General features: G+C 39.1%; 4 protein-coding genes across 7 annotated transcripts; 2 read left to right on the forward strand and 2 right to left on the reverse strand.

The window, feature by feature from the left end:
- Positions 1 to 341: 341 nt before the first annotated feature.
- On the forward strand, positions 342 to 10,294 carry LOC135612431 (E3 ubiquitin-protein ligase UPL4-like). Of its 3 annotated transcripts, none has more exons than XM_065108731.1 (18): positions 342 to 679; positions 763 to 1,340; positions 1,439 to 1,549; positions 1,644 to 1,760; positions 1,888 to 2,046; positions 2,147 to 2,308; positions 4,010 to 4,165; positions 4,245 to 4,366; positions 4,439 to 5,552; positions 5,751 to 5,814; positions 5,994 to 7,183; positions 7,287 to 7,502; positions 7,583 to 7,687; positions 9,042 to 9,122; positions 9,209 to 9,277; positions 9,372 to 9,500; positions 9,588 to 9,674; positions 9,879 to 10,294. In XM_065108731.1, the coding sequence occupies exons 2-18, from the start codon at positions 768 to 770 to the stop codon at positions 9,942 to 9,944; spliced, it is 4,521 nt and encodes a 1,506-aa protein (XP_064964803.1). In that variant the 5' UTR covers positions 342 to 679; positions 763 to 767; the 3' UTR covers positions 9,945 to 10,294. The 3 variants fall into 3 exon arrangements, with proteins under 3 accessions (XP_064964803.1, XP_064964805.1, XP_064964804.1); XM_065108733.1 differs by having other exon boundaries at positions 521 to 679; positions 786 to 1,340; positions 9,879 to 10,268; XM_065108732.1 differs by having other exon boundaries at positions 539 to 679; positions 9,591 to 9,674; positions 9,879 to 10,201.
- A 205-nt stretch (positions 10,295 to 10,499) lies between these two features.
- On the reverse strand, positions 10,500 to 16,698 carry LOC135612432 (uncharacterized). Of its 2 annotated transcripts, none has more exons than XM_065108734.1 (7): positions 16,512 to 16,698; positions 16,275 to 16,384; positions 15,885 to 16,103; positions 13,918 to 15,137; positions 13,707 to 13,824; positions 12,897 to 12,977; positions 10,500 to 10,742 (listed from the first exon to the last, which is right to left on the reverse strand). In XM_065108734.1, exons 1-7 carry the CDS (start codon positions 16,606 to 16,608, stop codon positions 10,662 to 10,664), a joined length of 1,926 nt encoding a protein of 641 aa, XP_064964806.1. In that variant the 5' UTR covers positions 16,609 to 16,698; the 3' UTR covers positions 10,500 to 10,661. The 2 variants fall into 2 exon arrangements, with proteins under 2 accessions (XP_064964806.1, XP_064964807.1); XM_065108735.1 differs by having other exon boundaries at positions 16,563 to 16,677.
- Positions 16,699 to 16,713: 15 nt separating this feature from the next.
- Positions 16,714 to 18,450, reverse strand: LOC135612434 (uncharacterized). Its single transcript, XM_065108736.1, has 4 exons — positions 18,268 to 18,450; positions 17,553 to 17,762; positions 17,143 to 17,399; positions 16,714 to 16,969 (listed from the first exon to the last, which is right to left on the reverse strand). Exons 1-4 carry the CDS (start codon positions 18,374 to 18,376, stop codon positions 16,829 to 16,831), a joined length of 717 nt encoding a protein of 238 aa, XP_064964808.1. The 5' UTR covers positions 18,377 to 18,450; the 3' UTR covers positions 16,714 to 16,828.
- A 1,725-nt stretch (positions 18,451 to 20,175) lies between these two features.
- Positions 20,176 to 23,408, forward strand: LOC135612435 (serine/threonine-protein kinase PBL27-like). The gene is made up of 5 exons (XM_065108737.1): positions 20,176 to 20,851; positions 21,709 to 21,893; positions 22,009 to 22,195; positions 22,539 to 22,906; positions 23,011 to 23,408. The coding sequence occupies exons 1-5, from the start codon at positions 20,752 to 20,754 to the stop codon at positions 23,263 to 23,265; spliced, it is 1,095 nt and encodes a 364-aa protein (XP_064964809.1). The 5' UTR covers positions 20,176 to 20,751; the 3' UTR covers positions 23,266 to 23,408.
- The last annotated feature ends 255 nt before the right edge of the window (positions 23,409 to 23,663 follow it).

Raw genomic sequence — 23,663 nt, forward strand, 5'->3', positions numbered from 1 at the left:
GTATTCCATAGCATAGTATCTTCTTTGCACATAATGCATCTATTTATGATAAATGAAAATTTAAATATTTTTAGTTTAACCAAAGAATTTATTTTTATAGAATTTAATATTTAAAGTAGAATTAGATGGGCAGAGTAGCCATTTACGATGCTGCCACATCATATAAAGGCTAATGACTTCTTTCACGGTTGAATTCAAGATTTAGAGCCTGCGTGGATCCGATCCACCGCCTGAACCGATTCGTGGTGTGACTCGGCCCAACCCAACCCAACCCAACCCAACCCAATCTAGCTTTGTTAGTTAGACCATTCGTCTACGGCGGTGCCACGACTGGCTTAATCCAACCAAAACATCCTTAACGGAAATCAATTGGCATCAAACAAGGAAGGAGGAATAGATAGGAGAGGAGAGGGGAAATAAAGGAAATCGAATCCGGTCACCAAAATAATCACGATAAAAAAGAAGGGAGAAACCCGTAACAGACGAATCGTTCCACGAATCGAAATCGTTGTGTCTATAGATAGCGGTAGAAGCAAATCGCAATTCCCAGTCGTCGCATCATCCCCTCGGCGATCGACCTCGAAACCCTCTCTCTTCTTCTTCTTCTTCTTCTTCTTCTTCTTCGTCGTCGTCTGATCGCCGCAGGGCACGAGCAACCCCGTCGTCCACCAATCTTTGGGTATCCGATCTTCAGAGAATCCCGTCTTCTTCCTTTGATTTCGTCCATTTTTTCTTGTTTGATTTTAACTATAATCGTTGAAGGCGTGATGGATCGAAATCGGAAGCGCGAGGCCGCTGACGAGCGGTCGCAGGAGAAGCGGGCGTGCAGCTCGTCCGAGTTCCGTCCCTGCTCCTCCACCTCTTCCTCCCAGCCGCCCCCCCCTCCGCAGACGGATAGCGAGATGGAGTCGTCCTCGTCCGGGAGGTCCGATCGGGCCGGGGACTCTGGCTACGGCTCATGCGACTCCGACGATTTCGCTGGGGGATACGACTCCCGAAACATTGTGGGGCGGGGGAGGCTGCAGAGGGTCTTCTCCGGCCTCCTCGATGACGGCTCTGGGGGCTCGGCGCAGCTGGCGGCGCTGACCGAGCTCTGCGAGGTGCTCTCTTTCTGCATGGAGGATGCCGTCGGGTACTTCCCGCTGGAGACGGTCGTGCCGCCGCTCGTGAAGCTTGCCAGCCACGAGAGCAGCCCCGACGTCATGCTTTTGGCCATAAGAGCGCTCACGTACCTCTGTGACGCGATGCCGAGGTCGGCCGAAGCCATTGTCCGGCATGGAGCACTGCCTGTCCTCTGCGGGAGGCTGTTGGCGATCGAATACTTGGACGTGGCAGAGCAGGTACTTGCTCGCGGTATTTTTCTCTCATTTGATTCTGTATGATAGAATTATCCATTCACAGTTTACAGTGGAGTATTTATTTCCTGCAATATGACTAGTGCTTACAAGCATTGGAAAAGATATCGCGGAAGCAACCAGTTCCATGCTTGCAAGCTGGAACAATCGCTGCTGTCTTAACTTACATTGATTTCTTTCCAACGAATCCTCAGGTCTGTAGAACATCATGGTTTAATGTTTTAAAGATCTGTTCATATTTGATTAAGATACTAATTTGTCAAATATTATTTGATGTACTCTATTTAGCGAGTGGCGGTTTCAACTGTAGCGAACGTGTGCAAGAAGCTTCCTCCTGATTGCTCTTCGATTGTCATGGAATCTGTTCCTATTCTGTGCTCTCTTCTCCAATATGAGGATCATAAGGTACTTTAGCGCTTCGTAGCCCTTAATTATAATTGAGAAAAAAAACAGTATCTTGTTAATCCTTCTCTTTTAACTAATGGTTAGATTATTTGGTAAAACTGCATTTAATCTGTTCTGTGTATGGCAGCTGGTAGAAACTGTTGCTGCTTGTCTGGTAAGGATAACGGATTGTTTCGCTGGTTCCTCCGAATTGCTGGATGAACTCTGCAAGCATGGGATTATACAGAAGTCGCTGAATTTGATTGCTAATGATGGTCATAGATCACTTAGCCGGGCAACTTATTCTGTATGTTTTTGTTACAAATGACTTGGCATTTATTACCTGTTGCTGTTGCTCTGATATCTATTCTTTTTAACAGACTTAATTCTGCTGTTTTAACTTCCAGGGTTTGATTGGTCTTCTCAGGAAGCTTGCCACTAGCTCCCTTGTGGCAGTTCAGACTCTCTTCGAGCTTAATATAAGTCGCACTTTGATGGGCATCTTGATGAGTTCTGACATGTTACGTGATTCTGCTTACGTGTCTGTTCAAGATATGCAAACCAATCAGGTTTTACTTTGAAAATATCCAGCTTCGTGAAGTAGTTATTAGTATAAATCTTATAATTTCTTATGTTCCATGTCACAGAATGGATGACTAACTAGGCCAATGTCCCATGAAGGTTTTTTTTTTTCCTGTTATTTCTTTATGGAAGCTTATCAGAGTTAACTCTGGTAGAAATACTCAAAGCCGTGACTTGCATACCAAGTATATAATTAATGATTATTAGAGTTTTCTCTTGTCACACTTTTATGGAAACTGAATTTTTTCAACTAGCATATTCATCCATAGGAAACCAAAAGGAATAAATTTGTTAAGAAGTTGGAAGTAACACAAGTTTCCTTGTGACGTACTTTCTGTCCTCCTTTATCTCATAATTATTAACTAAAGCAGTGTAAAAAGCTTTGATTGTGAAGGAAATTATTATCGCCGTCCAGATTAAATCTACAAAGCCAGAGAGCTGCAGTAGGGTCCAAGGAAGTTATATGATATCTTCCAAGCTGACACCATGTTTCTTACACCAAAGCCATACTCCTAACAAGTTTGATTTTCAGAAAGAGATGGATCAAGTAACATTGCCGATGATCATGTGGAGAATTTCTAGAAAATTCCGAAAGCAATAGCTTTTGTCTTTTGAAAGAGTTATAATACAATTGATTGGAACTGGTTTGAAGTGTTCTATGCACATGGCCAACATAGTGGTGATAAATAGTGGAAAAAAAAAAAAAAAGGTTACATGGCATAATGGAATGGAGGTGGACAAAGAAAAAGAATTGTTACAAAGGGGCAAAAATGGTGGTCATTTGGATTAACAGGAGCTAAAGAATTAAAGAGCAATATAGTATGTGAAAATTTAAAAGAATTCTATAGCAGAAAGAAATGAAAAACGATGTACGTAAAACATTGAGGAAAAAAGGATGGGATACAACATAGATCAATTGATTTTTATATATGACATACATTTGTTTATGATGTTTGGATAAATAGTTAAAAATCACGATAAATAATATATAATAATTAATTAGCATCCTTATTCTGTATGAAATAATTTGAGTAACATAATACTGTAAGGATATATTGAGGATAATAACAACTTAGTATAAATGAAAAAATTTATTGTCATGGCTAAATTTATTATAAATGAATAACAACTTATTATATATTGTTTGTACTGATAGTAAGTAAAATAGTCATTTGATGATTCTTTTAGACAATTACGGCAAAATCTAACTTGTTGAAGAGTGTTCTTTCCTCATCCTAAAGTATACCATGCCTAATACTGTGAGCTAATGCGTTCCACTTTCCTCATGATCACACAGGCTTTTCTCTTAGTACTTTGGGACCATCTCTTGAAGCATCAGACATAAAAAAGGCTCCATGATTTATGAAAATATCTTTTTTCGATTATCAAATTTAATTTTTTAAATTCCATCACTAGTTTATACTTTATAATCAAGTCCAACTCTCCACCATTTTGTGATCTCATCTTTTAGTCTGTTACATGCTGAATGTTCCAAAACTAATGAAATGAGTTCATTGCAACTACAACTTGCTGTTCTTCAAATCCGTGAAGTTGTGTTATTGCTATTGTAAAATTTTTGTTTGCTTAACACAAGAAAAGAACTTATTTTGTTCAAATAGAAACAACCTAGGACATAATTCCTTCTGATCACATTAATGGCACTATTGAAGAACTACTTCATTCTGCAGGTATATGAAGTTCTTAAGTTAGCTAATCAGTTGATCCCACCAGTATTAAGAGATGTTCCAGATGATCAGATAGAACTAGCCAAGGAGAAGATTCTAGTAGATCAACCTAATTTCTTGCATGAGTTTTCCACGGACATTCTTCCTGTCTCTGTTCAGGTATGTTTCTACAAGTAATACTCCAAATAGTCCTAATGTTATTGTGCTAACCCTTGTATTCCTCTCTTATTTGGTGCAGGTGGTGAATTCTGGTGCAAATGCATACGTATGTTATGCCTGTGTTTCAATTATAAACAGTATTGCCTATTTCAGCACACCTGACATTCTTCTAGACTCAATCAAAAGTACAAACATCTCAAGGTGAGTATAAGTCAAGTAAATGATGAGATGTTGGTTCAACTCATGAGCACTTGTTAATGGTTTATTTGGCAGTTTTTTGGCAGGACTTTTGTCCCGGAAAGATCCACACGTGATATTTTTGACACTGAAGACTGTTGAGGTTCTGATGCAAAAACTTCCTGCTGTCTTCTTAAGCTCTTTTATTAAGGAGGGGGTAGTTTATGCAATTGACGCTGCACTTTTAGTGCAAGAGAAATGCTCAGATTCTGTATCGGAACACTCCAATGATCACATGGTTGTAAGAGATACTTCGAGATGTATGTGCCATGCTTTTAATTCATCTAGGGTTTCAGCCTCTGAATCAAAAACATGCAGGCTTCAAAAAGATAGTATTCAAAGTTTGGCAAGGCACATAAAGACTACCTACTTTACCCATGAAGCAGTGGATTCTGAGATGGGCTTTACAGAAACTCTTCAAAAACTCAAAATCTTGTGCACGGTATTAAATGATAATGTGGATAGTTGTTCCACTAGTGATGGTTGCCTTCAAAATGAAGAGAACCTGACTCAAATATTACTTCAAGTCATGAGAGAGTTCTCTGAGGGAGAGTCTATGTCTACCTTTGAGTTCATTGAGAGTGGTATTGCAAGATTTCTGGCTTGTTATTTATCGAATGGCAAGCATCTATCGGGAACTACCAGTGCTATTGACTTATCAAGTCACATTCTTACTGTACTGAAGAGATTTAAGATATTTTCTTCCATTTGCTTATCAAATCCTGGTCAGAGTTGGGATAACATGCTTTTGGCAGTATTATTGAAGAAATTTCAGAATGCATTGTCTTCTTTGGATAATTTTCCTGTTATTCTAAGCCATGGTTTCAAGCTGAGAAACACTTATACAGATATCCCTGTCAGAGGCATCACTAAGAATCCCTGTTTAAGAGTACGTTTTGTGCGTCAAAATGAGGATACAAACTTATCTGACTTGGACAATGTCGTAAATGTTGATATTTCTTCATCCTTTGATGCTTTAGAAGGATATCTTTGGCCGAAAGTTAACAAAGGCAAGAATGGACATCGGACAGAGTCTGCAGATAGGAAAGCAGATGACACTACTTCAGGGATAAAACATGTCTCAGAAAAGAATCCTATAGAGACACACACAAACATCTCACAGGAGTCATGTATTTCCAACTCTGCAGAGGTGCACTTCCTGTTACCGATACTCCTTTTGCATTTGTATTATATTGCTTCTAGTGTGAAAGAATTGATCATATATTATCATACACGTAGCAATCAAGTTATACTGTAAAAATTGGCTTTTAAATCAGATTGAAGCAAGATATCAAGTGCTTTGGATGAGCCCTTCTCTTATAGTTGCTTTTACTTTATTGTACTTCAGGTAAGCAGGCAAGAAGAACAATATTTACCTGCAGTAGACAGTAGTCCAAAACAGACTATGTCTGGTAAGATTTTCCCAACAATGGAAGCTTACTTATGATTCTTGTCAGTCATTAATAGTAATGAAACCACATGTCTAAGTTTTCAGCTAAGTGAAATTATTAATTTTCTTTTAATATGAATAAATCTCTCATCACATTTCTTTTTTACTTACTGTGTCTTACCTCTTTCTTTGCTTCTGCAGCCAAGGAAGTCACTGAAGGAAGTTCAGCATCTCCAAGCATTGGAAGTGCAAAACCAAAGTTAACTTTCAGTTTAAGAGGGAAACAACTTGATTCCTCGATGACCATTTATCAAGCAGTTCTTGAAGAACAGAAAGGTGCAGAATTTGATATGGTTGTGGGATCAAAGTTCTGGAGTGAAGTGTACAAATTAACCTATAGAAGTGCGGAAGAACCAAAAGCAAATAATAGTGAAATGCTTAATTGTGTTCCTCAGTCATCTGTCTTTTGGAATAAACATGGATTCTCAGATTGGAAGTATCCTTTTCTGCTAGCTGAGCTTCCGTGTAAAATCGATAAATTGAATGCCTCGTATGATGTCTTGTTTATGTTGAAGATTTTCGAGGGAATGAATCACTATTTGTTTCAACTGTTGAGCGATGAGAGACTCAATTCTTTTGCCGAAGGGAGAATAGAGAACTTTGATGATCTGAAGGTGATAGTTTCTTCAATTCCACAGGTTGAGTTTGTGAACAGTAAATTAAATGATAAGTTGGAGCAACAAATGCAAGACCCGTTGGTATTAACCACTGGTTGCATGCCGTCATGGTGTGGCCAGTTAATGGCTGCATGCCCTTTCTTATTTTCTTTTGAGGCAAGACGGAAGTACTTCTACCTTACAACATTTGGTTCTTTAAGAAGTCAGCAGAATAACATACAGAACTTAGATGGTAGTGGTACCAACTCCTTAAATGATCGACATTCATATTCAGGTTCTTTACGTAAGAAGTTCATAGTCAATCGCAACAATATTCTTGAAAGTGCTGTGAAAATGATGAAATTACATGCTCAAAGTAAGGGAACTCTTGAAGTGGAATATGCTGAGGAAGTGGGTACTGGCCTAGGTCCCACAATGGAGTTCTTTACATTAGCAAGTCACGAATTTCAAAAGGTTGGATTGGGTATGTGGAGAGGGGATCTTAGTTATGCAGGAAGAAGTACCATTGATGGTTATTCTGAATTTGTGCTAGCTCCCTTTGGACTATTTCCTCGTCCATGGTCAACATCAACAGATGTCTCGGGTGTTGCTGAATTTCCTGAAGTGATTAAAATGTTTCTTCTTCTCGGGAAGCTTGTGGCGAAGGCAATTAAAGATGGGAGGATCCTAGATATACCATTTTCTAGGGCCTTCTACAAGATTATACTTGAGCAGGTTCTTTTGAAGTCCTATGATTGTTTTGTTTGAGAACTGTAGTTTATATTATTGATTGTTTCATAATCTGACCATGGAATGAACTTGTTACACACTTCTGTAGGAGCTCAGTATATGTGATATCCAGTCAATTGATCCAGAACTTGGAAGGACTATGTTGGAGTTTCAAGCTCTTGTCAATAGGAAAAGATTTTTGGAATCAATTTCTGGAGACTCTTCAAATTTATGTTACAGGAATACCAGTGTTAAGGATCTTTGTCTTGATTTCACTCTTCCTGGCTTCCCTGATTATGCACTTCTATCAGAGAGTACAAAAATGGTAATACATAGAACCAGATAAATGAGGTCCTCTTTGTTCGTGAGCTTGTCATCTTTTAACTTTAGTTGTTTTTCTAATAGGTGAATATTGTTAACTTGGAAGAATATGTCACAATGGTTGTTGATGCAACAATTGGCAGTGGGATTTCAAGGCAAATTGATGCTTTCAAATCTGGATTTAATGAGGTATATTTTGCATTTTATTTTACTGCATCATAAAACTTAACATTGTTAACACTGTTTCTTATAATTGTGATTAATCATATTTAGCCTTGACTCTTCCTCTCTTATTTTTTGATGGGGGCTTCTTAATTTATTTGTTAATATAAATTGAGAATTTCCAGTAAGCCCTTTGTAAAAGGAAGCTTCCATCTGCTCTGCAAAAATTCTTTTCTGTGGACTTTGGTGGTGTGGTTAGGTCTTTGGTATGGAGCATAAGGGGGCAGACTGATGCTACTCAAAATATTCCACCACATGTTTTTGTGCTACTGCTGGCAGACTCTGCAACTTACACTTTCTTTTCTTCATATAAGAGACCGTAGATATGCTAATAGTAAAATATATGAATCTTGATATGCAATAGACCTTGAAATTATACTTTTGCATCATGTTTTTACCATGCAACTAGGCGGTAGTAAAGGCCCATCAGTATCTGTGACTTTTATCGCAAGGGGCATTTCTTAAATAACAGAGGCGAACCGAAGAGCTTTTAATATGGCTTAGACCTCAAAAGGTTAGGTTACCAAGTAACATTAGAAAGAAGAAGACAAGGGGAATCTGCATCTTGGTGCTATTCTTACTATTTAATTGATCCCCATCCTTTGAAGGAAAACCAAGGATACAAACTTGATAGAACCGAAATATCCTGAATGTAGATCTTCAGCATTATGCACTTGACGGAGAACCAAAATAATTCAAATGCAGAGTTCTTTTGATAGACGAAATGCAGATTATCTGTTTGATTGTTGGTTGGTTTTCACATTTTGTTGGAAGGTAACACCTTTTTGTTAGACCTTTTGGAATTTCATTAATTATATTGTTTAGGTCAAACATTAGAAACAAGGAAGGTTGAAGAACTGTTGTGCCATTATGAGCAATTCTTGTGATGCATATTCCATCTGGAATGGAATTTTATTGTTTATTCTTGGTTCATGCATGGACAAAATGGTTGTTCTAATTGCATTTGCATGAATAAGGAAGTCATTGCAGAACTCAGGCATCCTAATCCTTGGAAAATTTAGAAAGCTAACTTCTCATGCATTAGGTATCGTAGAGAAGGGTAAAAATGCTTAGTCATTAACTAGGTGTACTGATTTATCCCCAAGACATGAGTGTGGGCTGCATGAGAGTCCCTCTGCTTATTGGCTTGTTGTCTTTGGAAAGTTAATTAGCAAGATATTATGCTTGTTATGATCTTTATAAGCGATTCACTTATGTTGCTCGTTCCAATTCGGTGCCAAAGCAATGATTGCAATGATTTGTTTTCCTCCAAATACCTTTTCATTTTCCATGTGATCTTACCGTCTACTATTTTGTTTAGGTGTTCTCTTTAAAAGCTCTTCAAATTTTTACCAAAGACGAGCTGGAACGGTTGCTCTGTGGAGAACAAGATTGTTGGGATGTATGTACTATTTCCACCTCCTCCTTTTCCCCCTTTAGATGCTAATCTAGTGCTCCTAGATAGTCATAATTATTCTTTCTTCACAGTTCACTGAGCTCGTCGATCACATCAACTTCGATCATGGTTATACGGGAAGCAGCCCTACTGTAGTTAGTGTCAGTATCCCACAAAATCTCTCTAGTGCATAGCTAGAAATGTTTCTATGTCCCATCTACTATATTATATCACTCTGAATATTTTTATCTTCAGTTTCTAGAAATCATACAAGAGCTTGAGCGAGAACAGCGTAGGGCTTTCTTGCAATTTGTTACGGGCTCTCCTCGTCTCCCACCTGGAGGCTTAGCTGCACTCAAACCAAAGCTGACAGTGGTTCGTAAGGTTAGAAAATTCTTATCACCTTAATATGACGTACCACCTGAAATTGCATGAGCCTTACATTTTTATTTCTGCTTATGTTTTTAATAGCAGCACAGTAGTTGTGATGCCGATATGGACTTGCCGAGCGTCATGACTTGCGCTAATTATCTAAAGCTCCCACCTTACTCTTCTAAGGTAAGTACAATGTCCATGTTTCCTTTGTTGCATCCTCATCCCCACATCCATCTGGTAGAACCATTCTCTTTCCCAACTGTAAAACGATAATCTCGTTGTGCTAATTTTATCTCGAGCGTAGCAGTAGTGTTTTTTTTTTTCAGACATTTTAGGTGGTGTAACCATGTGAAAAAATATTGAACTAATCACATCACTGGTTTGCAGGAGAAGATGAGACATAAATTGCTTTACGCGATAACAGAAGGTCAGGGGTCATTTCACCTCTCGTAGGAGGCTGCACTTTGACTTTTTTTTTTTAAGTGAATCAAGGCACATTGAACACCGTAGTCGATACTGTAAAACTGTAAACATGCTACCAGGTTAGAGGTTGTATATAGGGGGGGGTTGGCACAGCACACGGTGGGCAGATTGTGCAGAACAAAGGGAAGCCCATCGCAGCAATTGTACAGAGTTCTGGTGATGCAAATGGGGTGTACAGAAAACTGTGAATAGGGCTTTTTTTTAACTTGCAGAACTCTTTTTATTTATGTGGCTTCATGCTGTCATTTATGTGTACAAATAATAAAAAAAAGGGTATGTAGGACTTGTATATAATATTATATACTCCCTGTTTCCATCGATCTTCTCGTAGCTGCCTGCATGTATATATATAAAGCTTGTTGTTCCAAACAAGCGTTTTAGCGGGATCTCAAACATTGTAGATGATGATGACACGACAGATAGCAGGGAAAACATCAAGTAGCGATTCATGATGTACCAATTAGAACGTGTTCGAGGAAACATATTCAACCCTCGAAATAAATAGAACATATTCAACCCTAAAAATAAATGTGAAAAAAAAAACCGTGCAGTTCGCCATTTTATTCGCGTTCATAGGTTTATGAAACTGTCTGTACATTGAAAAGTATGACGTACAAGCAGATCATGCTGAGCAAATCGAACCTCTGAGATCACCAAGAGGTCTCTTCATACGAGGCAACCGACGGGTTAGGAGGAATCAGAGGGTGACAGATTTGTCGAATGCTTCGTGCAATCAAATGGTCCTACGTCCTGAGCTTTCCGTTTAACCTGCAGAGCCCACCACATAAAAACACAAGACCACCAAATGGTCACAGCAATAGAAGCACAAAACATTTTATAACCTGATTGGAGTTCAATCCACCCAGGTTGGGCTGATCTCAAGTTGGACCAGAAAGATGATATGATTCAAGTCGGGTTCCACAAAAAGAAAAAGTTATATATTATAATACACACAAAGCCATAATTATCAAAATATGACTAAAAACGCTTCGATTTCTTCCCGCACAAAATCATTTACCCGTGTTGCCAATCATTAGCATGACAAATCTAGCCATACGCCTTCATCGATGCCCCTGATCAAGATGCATCATCACATTAATGAAAAAAAATAGAGTAGAAGAGTCTTTGTATGCACAAGATTATCCAAAGTGCCTTCGAGATGGAAACACCAAGTTCCTAAGGTGCCACCTAAAACCAAGGACCGAAAAGGTTTCCCGACCTAATCCCTTTGACAATCAAATTATAACCCAAGGTGTACAAGTACGAATGCGAGTAGTCCAAAGAAGTTCCTCTCTTCTCTGTGTTAAAGGAGAACTTTTATACCAGGTCATAAAGCGCAAGAAGAAAGCTTACGATTACTTTTCTGATCATAAAGGGCAAGAAAGAAGTTTGTGTTTCTGGTCCATAGATGGTAAGAAGGAAGCTCGTGATTATCTTTTTGGTCATAAATAACAAAAAGGAAGCTTCATCTTCTCCTCTCTCTGGGCAATACATGGTACCGTGTCGAATGATTAGTTGATAATATATCCCCTAACATTTGTCCCCCCCCTCCCCAGGACATGCTTCGAGCCTTTTGCGAGAGGAACTTGAAATGTGACTTTAGCTCATCCGACATGAGAGCGTCCAAGATTCACATGTCTCGAGCATATTTTGCCCTATATTTCCATCGTGGTGAATTTCTCCTCACACGGGACGTGATATCCCGACTCATGCGCCTCAAGCACATTTGATCTTGTGCCTCCGTCATGACAGATTTCTCTTCATGCGAGTCGAGTTTTCCCAACGCATGCACCTCGGACACATTTTACCTTGTGCCTCTATCGTGATCGATTTTTCTTCACATGGGTCGGGTTTTCCCGACTCACGCGTCTCAAGCACATTTAGCCTTGCGCCTCCGTCATAATGAATCTCTCCTCGCGGGTCAGATTTTCCCGACTCACATGCTTCGGGCACATTTGACCTTATGCCTCCGTTGTAGCGGATTTCTCTTCATGTAGGTCATGTTTTTTTGACTCACGCATCTTGAGCACATTTTATCTTATGCCTCCACCATGATGGATTTCTCTTCACAAAGTTGGGTTGTCCTTTTCTGGTGCCACTTGCACGAAGATCGATGTTTCTTAACTCGATCTCTCCGACGCCCAAATTAATATCCTGAGGTGTACGAGTACGAACACAAGGAATCCAAAGAAGTTCCTCTCTTTTTTGTGTTAAAAGTGAGCTTTTATACCTAATCATAAAGGGCAAGAAGGGAGCTTGTGATTGTCTTTCTGATCATAAAGGATAAAAAAAAACTTGCTATTGTCTTTATGGTCACAAATGGCAAAAAAAAAAGGGAAGCTTATGATTGTTTTTATGATCATAAATGACAAGAAGAAAGCTTTATTTCTCTTCCACGTAGCAATAATGTGTTGATTGATTAGTCTAACATATACTTTTAGAAGAGAATAAAAGAATAAGTAGACGAAAGGGAAGAAGGGAAAAGGGAGATAAAATTAAAAAATAAAAAGGAGAATGAGATAAAAAAGAAAAAAGTAAAATCAAAATGGAAATAAAGATAAATTACCACCTTTCCTTTTCAAAGGAAAAAATGCATCCAAAAATTGCTCTATCTTATCTTATATTTCATATCATGCATATTATTTTTCTATATTATCATTAAACGACAACGTATAATATAATTTCTCATAATATTACTATCAAACCTACAAGGAAATTTCTCATAATATTACTATCAAGTCTAAAATCCTGTTCCAGTGTAAGTCTAAAATCCCGTTCCATCCTAAACTTTCGGTTTCCAAATAAACAAATTAATCAAACTCTTAGAAAATATACACATTGCCACCATGCCTGAGCACAATCTAAATGAAATAATGTGTAAGCTTGTACCATACTAATAAAAAGGAAGAGAAGATGGCATACCGGTGACCATGGACCAGATTTAGGAAGAGTCTTGTCTGGTGGAGAATTTTGTACAGGGCCTGTTTTCAACTCCAATATTTCCTGTTAATAGCTGATCCATGAGTGCTTGCCAACATATGCAAAATAGATGAGCTGAGTGCTTCCTATGAATCTATGACCTTATGTCTAGAGAAAAAGAAATTACAACAAAAATTGTACATATACTATTACCAGCACATACTTGCTGCGTTCTAGTATACGTGATGAACAAGGACAGACATTGAATTCTTTATCTAAGAAACATGATATGCAGGTAAAAGAAAGGAGTGGAATCATTAGATAGATGTAGGAGAATATGATAATGCTGTTCCAAAGTATTCTTGGTAGAAACAACCTGATGTCAGGTATGGCGTAAACTAACAGACAAAAAAATCATTTGCTACAGCTATCATCCACCATAAGTTTTGGGTTTTCATCCTAATACCAAAAGGCAATAACAAATTAATGATTTTTGTCTTTACAAGCTTCTTAATTTAGCTTTGTTTTCAACAATTGTCAATCAACTACTTTCTGCACTATGTTTCACCATCACTTAAGAACCAGCTTCATTCTTAATAGTATTGCTCTTCAACCATTATTGGAAACACAAAAGCAAAAGACACCAGGGAGAGAGACATGTCTGAGACTGGACAGGTTTGAGAAAACAAACAGTCTTAACATTTTAATTCCTGTTGGGATCAATAAAAAGTCTATACTCATTTAATCCAATTATTTGAAGGAACTAAAGCAAAAATAGTCAATCCTGAAAACTTTTCATCAGCATTAACTGACCTCCCCAAAAGCCTCAATTGCAGCAAGCCACTCATCAGTGAATGGGACAGCATTCAAGTGATGTTTCAGATGGGTAATATCTTGCTGCACTCTATCCTTCTGATCATTCTTGCTGCCACTGGAGATAAATAAGAGAAAAAGAAAACTTTGATGCATTCACATTTATCCTGAACAAGATGAAAGTAGCTCAACTTATATAACAAGTACTTACTTGGGCACCAAGGTTCCCTCTTCCTTTAAGTTGATAGGATCCTTATTATCAAAACACACTCTAAAATCATGACATTTACTGTCAGTTGATGCCGTAGGTTGAGGATCCTCTGGTAAACTAGACACTATAGCAGCCAAATTATTCATTCCTAAATTTGCTTTCTCAACATGTATGCCTGTGTTTTGTGCTGAACAGTCTACTTCTGTATTGCTAATGAAATCAGAACCAGCTATGTGTTCTTTGCTTGAAGTCAAAGATGACATGGTTTCCTCTGAAGAGATACGTGTCACATGGTGGATTTCTGAATCGTCCACAGCACATGTTTCTTGAGCTAAAGAACAACCTGATTCTGAACTGCTACAAGAGCCAGAACCTACTACTTTCGTTTTACTCCATCTCAAAGGTGATTTGGTTAAAGCAGAAAATTCAACAAATCTCGATGAAATGCCAACCTCTAGATCTGGCAATGAATTTGAATTCCTAGCTGCCAACCCACCCTGTTCTGAGACAGCATGAGCAACCCACCCTGTATATTCTGACAGTGGTCGTTTGGCCTTGTTATCCAATTCTGAAGCACCTTCATCTAACACATCTGCATTTAGTTTACACAGAGAGCTTGCTTCAGATAATTCAGTTTCACTTGCATGATTTATTTTGGTAGGCAAGCATGTATGGTGGACATCCTCAGGGATATTAACTTTCAGTGGTACCACAGATAATCTACTTTCATGAACCAAAAGCTTGTTATTCATCTTCAGCACTGAGCTACTCACAAAAGGTACTTCCTTGTCAACATTATGTTCTGGGTTTCCTGATGACAAAACTTGAGGGTGTGCAAAATCATCATCAATTAGTGACCGATACCTCTTTAAGGCTTGTTGACCACTTGTCTGGCTGTCTGACAACCTTCCAGAGGCTCCTATAGCCATCTTGTCCCTTTGCATCTTTGAAACATTTTCCCTCGTTGATGGATGCACAACATTTCCGTTGGATGAGGGTAAAGAGATAGCTACCAAAGAGTTCTCCATTTTGCTAGAAATTATAGTCCCAGCAAAAGATTCTGGAGCAGGAAGGCCCTTCAAAGATTTTTGCCAAGTCGAAGTAGGCAAAAGCCTCGATTCTCCTGTGGGCCTTATCTTACTTGCTCTTATACAAGGAATAGTAGGTCGGGGCGGTTGAACATTTACTTGAGGTTGGGGACAATATGAAGGACGCTTGCCCTACAATATCAGTAAATATTAAATAACGAATACTGTAAAAAATAACTAGTCATGGAGCTCAAAATCATCTGATTGAGAACATTAAATAATCTAATTTGATAGTTGACTGGCACCTGCATGAGCAAACATGCAGACATACCATAAGGCATGTTGGTGCACATCTAATCAGACAAAAAAAAATTATAAAAAATTACTCACAGTGGCTGTCATATATATTAAGCTTATAAATTAGTTAATTTCTCGACCTTCCATTTTGAACATCTTTCAGTTAAAAAATTGAAACAGAACACCACTGTGGTTATGATATCTTTATGGTGGTTTAGCTGCTGTTATGAACTGGTATAAGTTTGAAACTTTCCAAAAACTCAAACATGTGCTCATTGTTGTATCATAGGAATAGCTTCAAATTGACTTCTTAATTATCATCCAACATTTATTTAATAATCACATAGGAACCCTATTTTGAAGTGTTGGAAACGTTGATGTGCATCCGCTGCATGTATGCTGTCAATTATTTGATAACCGTCGTTATATTCATTAAGCAGAATTTTGCATTTCTACCTTCCCTTATGAAGCATGACAACAGAAGGAGATGATATTTAATACAAATTAAAGTTTATTAAAAACCAATTAGCAAATGTCACCCTTTTTCTTTCTCTTTAATTAGAATGATTTAGCCCAGTTCAACTTTTCGTGTATCCAATATGCAGCAAGAAATTGATATAGAAACATAATGGTAGATGTTACCTGTTGAAAAAATCCCAACGATGGTGAAGGCATCCGCAACGCAGATGGTTTTGCATGTCCTGGTGCAAGAGCACCTCCTGCAGCATGGTAGGCTTTTGAAGGATATGATGAAGATTCTTTACTGGAGTTACAAGAAATTATTGTTCCCTGCACAACTTTAGAAGCTGATGAATCTGACGTCAAACTAAAACCATTCACACCTCTCTCCATCAAGGGAACCTAGAAAAATAAATAAACACCTTTCAGTGGACTTTCTAATTTGATCAACGCATGCCAAACCAAAACTGAATGGAAATAAATAGTATAACTAATACTACATTATTCAGTTTGATGCCATATACAGATTTAAAAAAGATCAATAACAGACTCAATGAACATGTTGTTCCTCACCAAGGGCCTATGAGAATTAACTGCAGAAGATTTGGATGATTGAGCACAAGCGGATTGGTTTCTCATGTTTGATGGAAAACACCTCACACTAGAATTCTGCTCCGTATAAACTGCAATTCCAATATGTCATACAGATAGTACAGAATACTAAATATGGCCAACAAACTTCACCAAAATATGTTAACAGACTTCTCAAGAATCATTTAGACAAAATAAAATCAAATTTAGAAAGAGTACCCATCGTGGCACGTTGGTCTAAAGTAAAGTCCCTTGGGGTTGAAATGTCACCTCTGGAAGTAGGTGTAAGAGAGGCAGCATGTGACTTTGTAGGCATAAACTTCGGAATTTTTGATGTAGGATTTGCTGCATTTGAGCTTGCAACTCTCTTTTGTGTACAGTGGAGTTAAGATTATGGTTTTTGAAGTGATTAAAATAAAAGGACGAATCAGTGAATGAAGCAATGAGGAGGGTCAATATATGAATCCTTACCTCCATAAATAGAGCAACTAATGAATATTAAATTTATTAAAAAAAATTAGGCAAATGAAAAAGATCTAGAATCTGTCAAACCCCCTCTGATAATAAGTATCCACATATTTTTTTTGGAAAAGGAATGTAAAAGGATATGAAGATGCAGCCGGTAGTCGTGGCACACTTTTTGTCGAGCGCTTGCTCGTTGATATAACTCCTGAGACCTAGAGATTGCAGAAAATTATATGAGCATATAAATCTTCACTTGTAATATCTGATTAGTGGCATAAAGGAAGTTGCATATGCATATTGGGAATCCTGAAGTGTCACCTACGATGGTTCACACAAAATCACATGGAAAAGAAGATATCATAGAGCTGACTTGAGAAATACTAACCATCAACTCTTGCTGTTCTTCCTGAATTGATGCATCAAACTTGCCAATTAAATTGCAATCTTTCAATTTTCTTCCTCCAGATTGCACATGCATTTTGCCAATAGTCTTCTGTCCAACAGCATCACATGGCGTTGTAACATCTGACTTATGGAACCCCAATAGTGGTGACAGTTGTCCATTAATTACAGAGAGAACACTCTCCTTCTGCTTCATGGAAGACCCACCGAGGATAGACAGCTCCAGTGGATCTAGCACACCTGAAGAGAGTAATAAAATTTCAGGGACATGATTAAGTAAATTGTAAGAAATCAGTACCTTCTTCGTAGAGAATTAGTGATATGATTAGTGATAAAACTAAAGCACCTTCTACTAAATCAGATACTAGAGAATTAGTGATAAAATTAAAGTACCTTCTTCGGTTAGGAATGCTTGGTTCCAAGCTAAGCTTTTCCTCAGATTACACCGTCCAGACTTTTTGCTCCTCTTCTGCATTGATTCCACCTTGCAGAAGGTTGAAACATCCAAACCATCTTCTTCAATAGTGGAAATATTATCTTTGTTGCTCATATCTTTGGGTGATTTACAAGTCCGTACCAGCTGAACCTTATGTTCAGCAAGTCCTGCATTCGATAAGATAAAGTCCACACTAAAAACATGCTACTTTCCCAAACATGTATATATAGATAGAGGTCATCCAACTTAAAGATTGTTACAACAATGATAATAGCTGATTTGATATTGATGATCCAATACACTTTCTTTTCTTTCTACCAAACCGAGTGCCCCGCACAGTACCCGAGTAGAATAAACCCAACAAAGTCAAGATAGTCGCCTACGATAGGGCAGTTCCACACCACAACTTCATCGTGTGCGTTAAACATCTAGAAACGAACAGGCGAAAAGCTAATGTGAAAGGGATATTTCCTTCTGGATGACCTGCCTTTCATTTCAAGAATCTGACAGAGCAACTCTAATTCAAGGGTAAACACAGAACGCATACCTTCCCAAAACCTAGGAAGAGAAAGAAAGCGCGGAATTGCAGGAGTTGTTCCAAACAGGAAACCCTAACGGCACCGACCCTGACCCGAGGAGAGAGAGAGCGAAAGAGGAGAGAGGGGAGCTCGCCTGCTGATGAGCTAGGGTTCGCCATGGGCGGCAGCGGCGGCCTCGAGGCGTCGCAACCATCCTCCACCGAGGCGAGGGAGAGATCGGGAGGACGGAAGCGCGATCCCATCTAAAAATGGCCGAGAGGCTCCATCTTGTCTGCGAGCGTCTCCTCCCTTTTAATTTGGGGGCGCCAAAGGCGGCCTTCGGATCGCGGTTGTGTTTGTCTTTTTATTTATTTATTTATTTATTTTGGGCGTGGAAATTTTAAAACGGGTGGGAGCGGGAAAAGTGAGACCGCACGTGCGAGGCCACTCTCGTCGACGGGGGACTCATGGTGATCAGCTCGGACACGTGGCGAACTAATGTTGGTGTTGTATGATAGAAAAGAAGTAGCAACTTTGTTTTTTGTTAATATTGTGCGAATTTCCGGACAAATCTTTCGGCTTTTCTGATTGGTGGTTTTTATATTTCTATTTTTCTTATTAGTACCTTATCTCCAAAATGTTTTTGATCTTTTCCTTCACATCGAATGGATCCGATCCATAAGATAAATCGATCTATTATTATGTTAATTATAATAATATTATAATATTTTGACACCATAAAAAAATATTATGTATATATCGTCATTTATATTTAAAGAGACATATGGTACTAATTACGTTGAACCGGATTCAAAACGACGGGTTATAAGTAAAGGGATAACAAAAAATAAAAATAAAAATAATATATTTCGTGTCAAAATATTTCGGATTAATTTAAAGACTAATCATAAATTAAAAGTCATCATTTGTTATAAGTTAATGACTTAATGACGAGAGCCAAATCAAATTCAAAATAAAACTATCCAAAGATCAGCAAGAGAAAAGATTAATTATAAGTTATCTTTAATATTTTGATCTTTATATTTTTAAAAAATTATATTGATATTTCTATAGTTACGAAAGTAAAATATTTAACCTTATTTCTCCTCGTACTGTTAACTATGCTAACGGAAGATATTGCACGTATTGTCAAATGCAAAAATGACGTTAAAAATAGGTAATTCGTTACCTCATTTCTACCTTTCGCTTGATCTTCACATTCAACTTCGTTATCTTCTTAGGCACCCTATCCAATAATAGTGTCAGTGACGATCATCATCTCATGTACCATTTCATTTCTCCTACTTTGCTATCCTCTTAGACAGCCTAACTCATTTGTGGCATTAATAGCAATCCTTATATCCTATACTGTTTCGTGTCTTTTGCTTCGTTATTCTTCCCAACGCCTTTAGCTTAGCATAAGGTCGGTGATTCTTTGCTGATCATGGCATCCCAGAGGAGATTCGAGCGTCGTCTCTAACCTCTATGAAGCCCAAGGACAAGGGCGATAAATACTATAGCAAAGTAGTAAAAATTAGAGCGCAAGAGATGAAAATCACCATCGATGCTTTCATTGGGTAGGTCGTCCAGGAGAATAACGAAGTTGAAAAGGGGATAATGAAATAGAAGAAATAAAATGATGCAAGAGATAAAGACGTTTGACATCGCCATTGGGTAGGTCATTCAAAAGAATAGTAAAATTGATGAGAAGACCAAGTCAGAAGGAGAGAGAATTATCTATTTTTAGCATTATTTCTGCAGATAAGCATAATATGACGAGAAATTAGATTAAATATTTTATATTCATAACCATAGGAATATCGATATAACTTTAAAATGTAAACCTGTGATGCTAAACGTAGCTAACCCGATTAGATAAGCCCATCAGATCTTGTGCACGAATCATAAAGCTTCGTAGCTCGTGATCTAGCGGATGTTCTATCGACTTGTTCCCGCCCTTCTCGCTCGCTCGCTCGCTCGCTCTCCCTCTCTCTCTCTCGTCCCCACCCTTCTTTCCTTCGGTTCTGTAGTCCATAATTACCGGAAGATTGCCAACGGGGATTCCTCCTCGTCTCTCTCCGCCCCGCGAATTTGGATCGAGGTCTCGTGCCGAGGGCGTTGCAGATGTCCTCAAATCCCACCCACCACTTCCGGAGGAGCCACCGGTGCCCGTTGCCCAAGCACTTGCCCCATTTATTCCCTTCTTCGCCTCCCTCCCCTAATAAAAGATCGTTCTTTGAGCCGACTTGCTCCCCCCTCAGGGACTCTGATCTCCCCGGAAGGGCTTTCAAGCCTTTCAGGGGCGTCTTGGATGAAAATTCGACAAATTTGCGCCCCCACCCCCACCCCCCCAACCCCGGTTTGGAGTTATCGTGGTGATCTCGATCTGGACGTGTTGTTTTCCTGACCTTGACCTGTCGAAATTTCCAACCCCGTGTTGAAATTTTCCGAATTTTTGAGGATTTCAGGGCTCGGGTGCCGGAAATTTTTGATTCCTTTTGGTAAATTGGATGCTTTTTACATGCCTTTTCAGAAAAAAAGAAATGTTTGTAGTTTGTTGACAATAGAGCCTGGATTATGCCTGGAGATTTGAGGCTGTCGAGGAGAATCGAAGGTAACTCGAGTGGTGTTCTACGAAATGAGCTGCTTTCCTTGTTTTTCGAGGAAGAGCGCCGCAGAGGAGGATCTATCTCCGGTCGCACGCGTCGTTAAGGACAATGAACTGACAGAAAAGCCCGGTGAGTTTTCTGTTGCTTGCCACCGTCATCTTGTGCCATTTCTTCGTCTGCTCTTTGATTCAAACTTAGAATTTTCACATGTCTTTTTGTCTCCTTCGAATTTTTAGGTTTATTCCAGAATGCGTACATCTTCCTTTTTCTTTTCTGTAAGGGAGGGGAACAGCAAGAATGGCTCATTTTTTATGTAAATTATGCGAAAAACACAACCAAATTACTACTGCCTAACAGAAAACCCCAATTCAAAACATCGATATGCTATTTCGATAGCTTTGTGAATTGATCATCTGACATCTGAGAATTTATCTTCTGCAATCCAGGGATGACTAATTCACATCGGTTTCGTTCTAGAAATGTTGTAAATGGTACATCAGTCAAATGAAGTTCTACTTTGGCTTCATCAGGTGTGTAGAAGCATGCAAATTACAAACATAGAAATCGGTTGCCTATTTCGCTTTATAATCGCAAGCTTTACCAGACACATTTAGCTAAGCTAAGGGCTCAATCTTTGACTCAATTGGGATTATGAACCATTGCAAGAAGCAGGTGTTACTCGGAATAAATTGCTTCTTTTGCTGCCAAGTCCAAACTCTAAATCATTTGCTTTCGGTGCCTGTCTTTATTTAGAATTGTACTCATAAAAGAGCTCGATAGAACTCAGAGAGGATTCTGAAGCATTGCCTCGGATTATGACTAAGCGACGACAATCGATTTTTTTTTTTTCGGAATCCCTTTGTCGAGGTTACATTGGTGTAATGTGACATCGATCAGATGTATCTCATTTTCTGTAAATGTAAAGTCAGTCTGTGACTACTCATGGCCTTCTCATAGTTTTGCTCGCAAACTTCTTCACTGTGCAGGGCATCCGACACAAAAGGCCTCGGTGGAAGAAGCTCAACAGGATGCTGGAAATGGAAGTATTGCAGCACAGACATTTACATTCCGTGAGCTTGCTTCGGCTACCAAGAACTTTCGACCCGAATTCCTCTTGGGTGAAGAAGGGTTCGGAAGAGTTTACAAGGGCTGCCTCGAGAATAATGGCCAGGTAAACGCAGTTAAATCTATGTTCTAGTCTTGTAGCAGCTTATTGTGACATTTGTAAGGTTAATTCTTACTCCGAGCCATATGGCTACTCATAAAATTCAAACTTTGGGGTATAGACTGTAGCTGTTAAACAACTAGACAGGAATGGGTACCAAGGCCAAGATTTTCTTGCTGAAGTAAAGGCGCTGAGTCTCCTCCAACATCAAAATCTAATCAAGCTTATCGGATACTGCGCCGATGGTGATCAAAGACTCTTGGTCTATGAGTATATGCCTACGGGCTCTTTGGAAGACCATTTGCATGGTACTGTCTTAACAATAGCTCGTTTTGTATTTTCGCATGCTGTTCTTCGTGGAATTCATCTGTTTCTTGCACGATTCCCGTCTGAAGACTACTGCTCTTTTCTATCATACCTATTGTCTTGTCCATGGAAACCTTGTGTTCTTCATTGTATGAATTAACTTGAACCATAGTTAGATAGGTGAATTTTCTTGAACCATAGTTGGTTCAAGAAAGCCGGGATGATGCTTCTAAAGTTGCTTAGGCTTAAAATATTTCCTTCGATAAGAGTAATAATAATCATTGTAAGCAAGTAATTTGATATGCTATTGTAGAAACCAGTAACATCATTTTTTCCTGTTTCCAGGTACCTCAGCTGATCAGAAACCTATAAGCTGGTATACTAGGATGAAGATAGCATATGGCACCGCTCAAGGTCTAGAGTTTTTGCACGAGAAGGCCGACCCGCCTGTGATCTACCGTGAGCTTAAACCATCCACCATTCTGCTCGACGAAGATTTCAACCCAAAACTCTCTGATATTGGGCTTGCAAAGGGGGACAAAGTCCATGTATCGTCGATGGTGATGGACACCAATGGCTACAGTTCACCTGAATACACGAGAACAGGTCAGCTTACCTTGAAGTCAGACGTCTACAGTTTTGGAGTCGTGATGCTCGAGTTGATCACGGGGAAGAGTGTCATGGACACGAATGAACCGAACCTTGTTGCTTGGGTATGGAATCAACCCTCCGAACGTAGATACGTGCTGTGGATCATCAAGTTTCAGTTTCGAGGACATGTTTATGTAAGATCTTATTTTGTTGCTGATTTCCGCAGGCGATGCCGATGTTCAGAGACCAGAAAAGGTTCCCGGAGCTCGTCGATCCACTTCTGCAAGGGGAGTATCCATCAAAAGGCTTGAGCCAAGCGGTGGCCGTCGCCGCGATGTGTCTCCAAGAAGAGGCTTCGGTGCGCCCGTTAATGGCTGATGTAGTTATGACGCTAAGCTTTCTTACGACAGAGTCGGCCGGCCCTCAAGTAGACTCTGCTCCGGCACCCAATTCACCACCACCGGAAGAAAGAATGGATTGATGCGGCAGAAGCAGATGAGGAAGAGTGAGTGAGGACTACGACTGTCGAGTTGCGGAGGCCATGGAGTGGTGTTCTTCTTCGAAATCAACACATCAAAGGGAATAATCCTACCATGAGGAGTGAGGCCTTGTGGGATGGGTTTACCGAGCTTGTTGTTACTTGTCTGTGTGTTTGACTCTCTCTAATCACCACACAGCATGAGAGCGTATAAGATTTCAGGATATGTGTCGAAAAGTCTGCAATGATCTTGAATTAACATAAGGCGTGTGTGTTTACTCATGTCTATAAGAATAAATTCATGAAGAGATACTTCTATTAGGCCACCTGTGAGTGGCCGTAAGAGAAAAAGGAGGATATGAACTGAGTCCTATTTGCAATCCTAGATTGGCCTTCTCCGA

This window comes from Musa acuminata, chromosome BXJ2-5 (genome assembly GCF_036884655.1).
Source record: "Musa acuminata AAA Group cultivar baxijiao chromosome BXJ2-5, Cavendish_Baxijiao_AAA, whole genome shotgun sequence".
Taxonomy (NCBI): domain Eukaryota; kingdom Viridiplantae; phylum Streptophyta; class Magnoliopsida; order Zingiberales; family Musaceae; genus Musa; species Musa acuminata.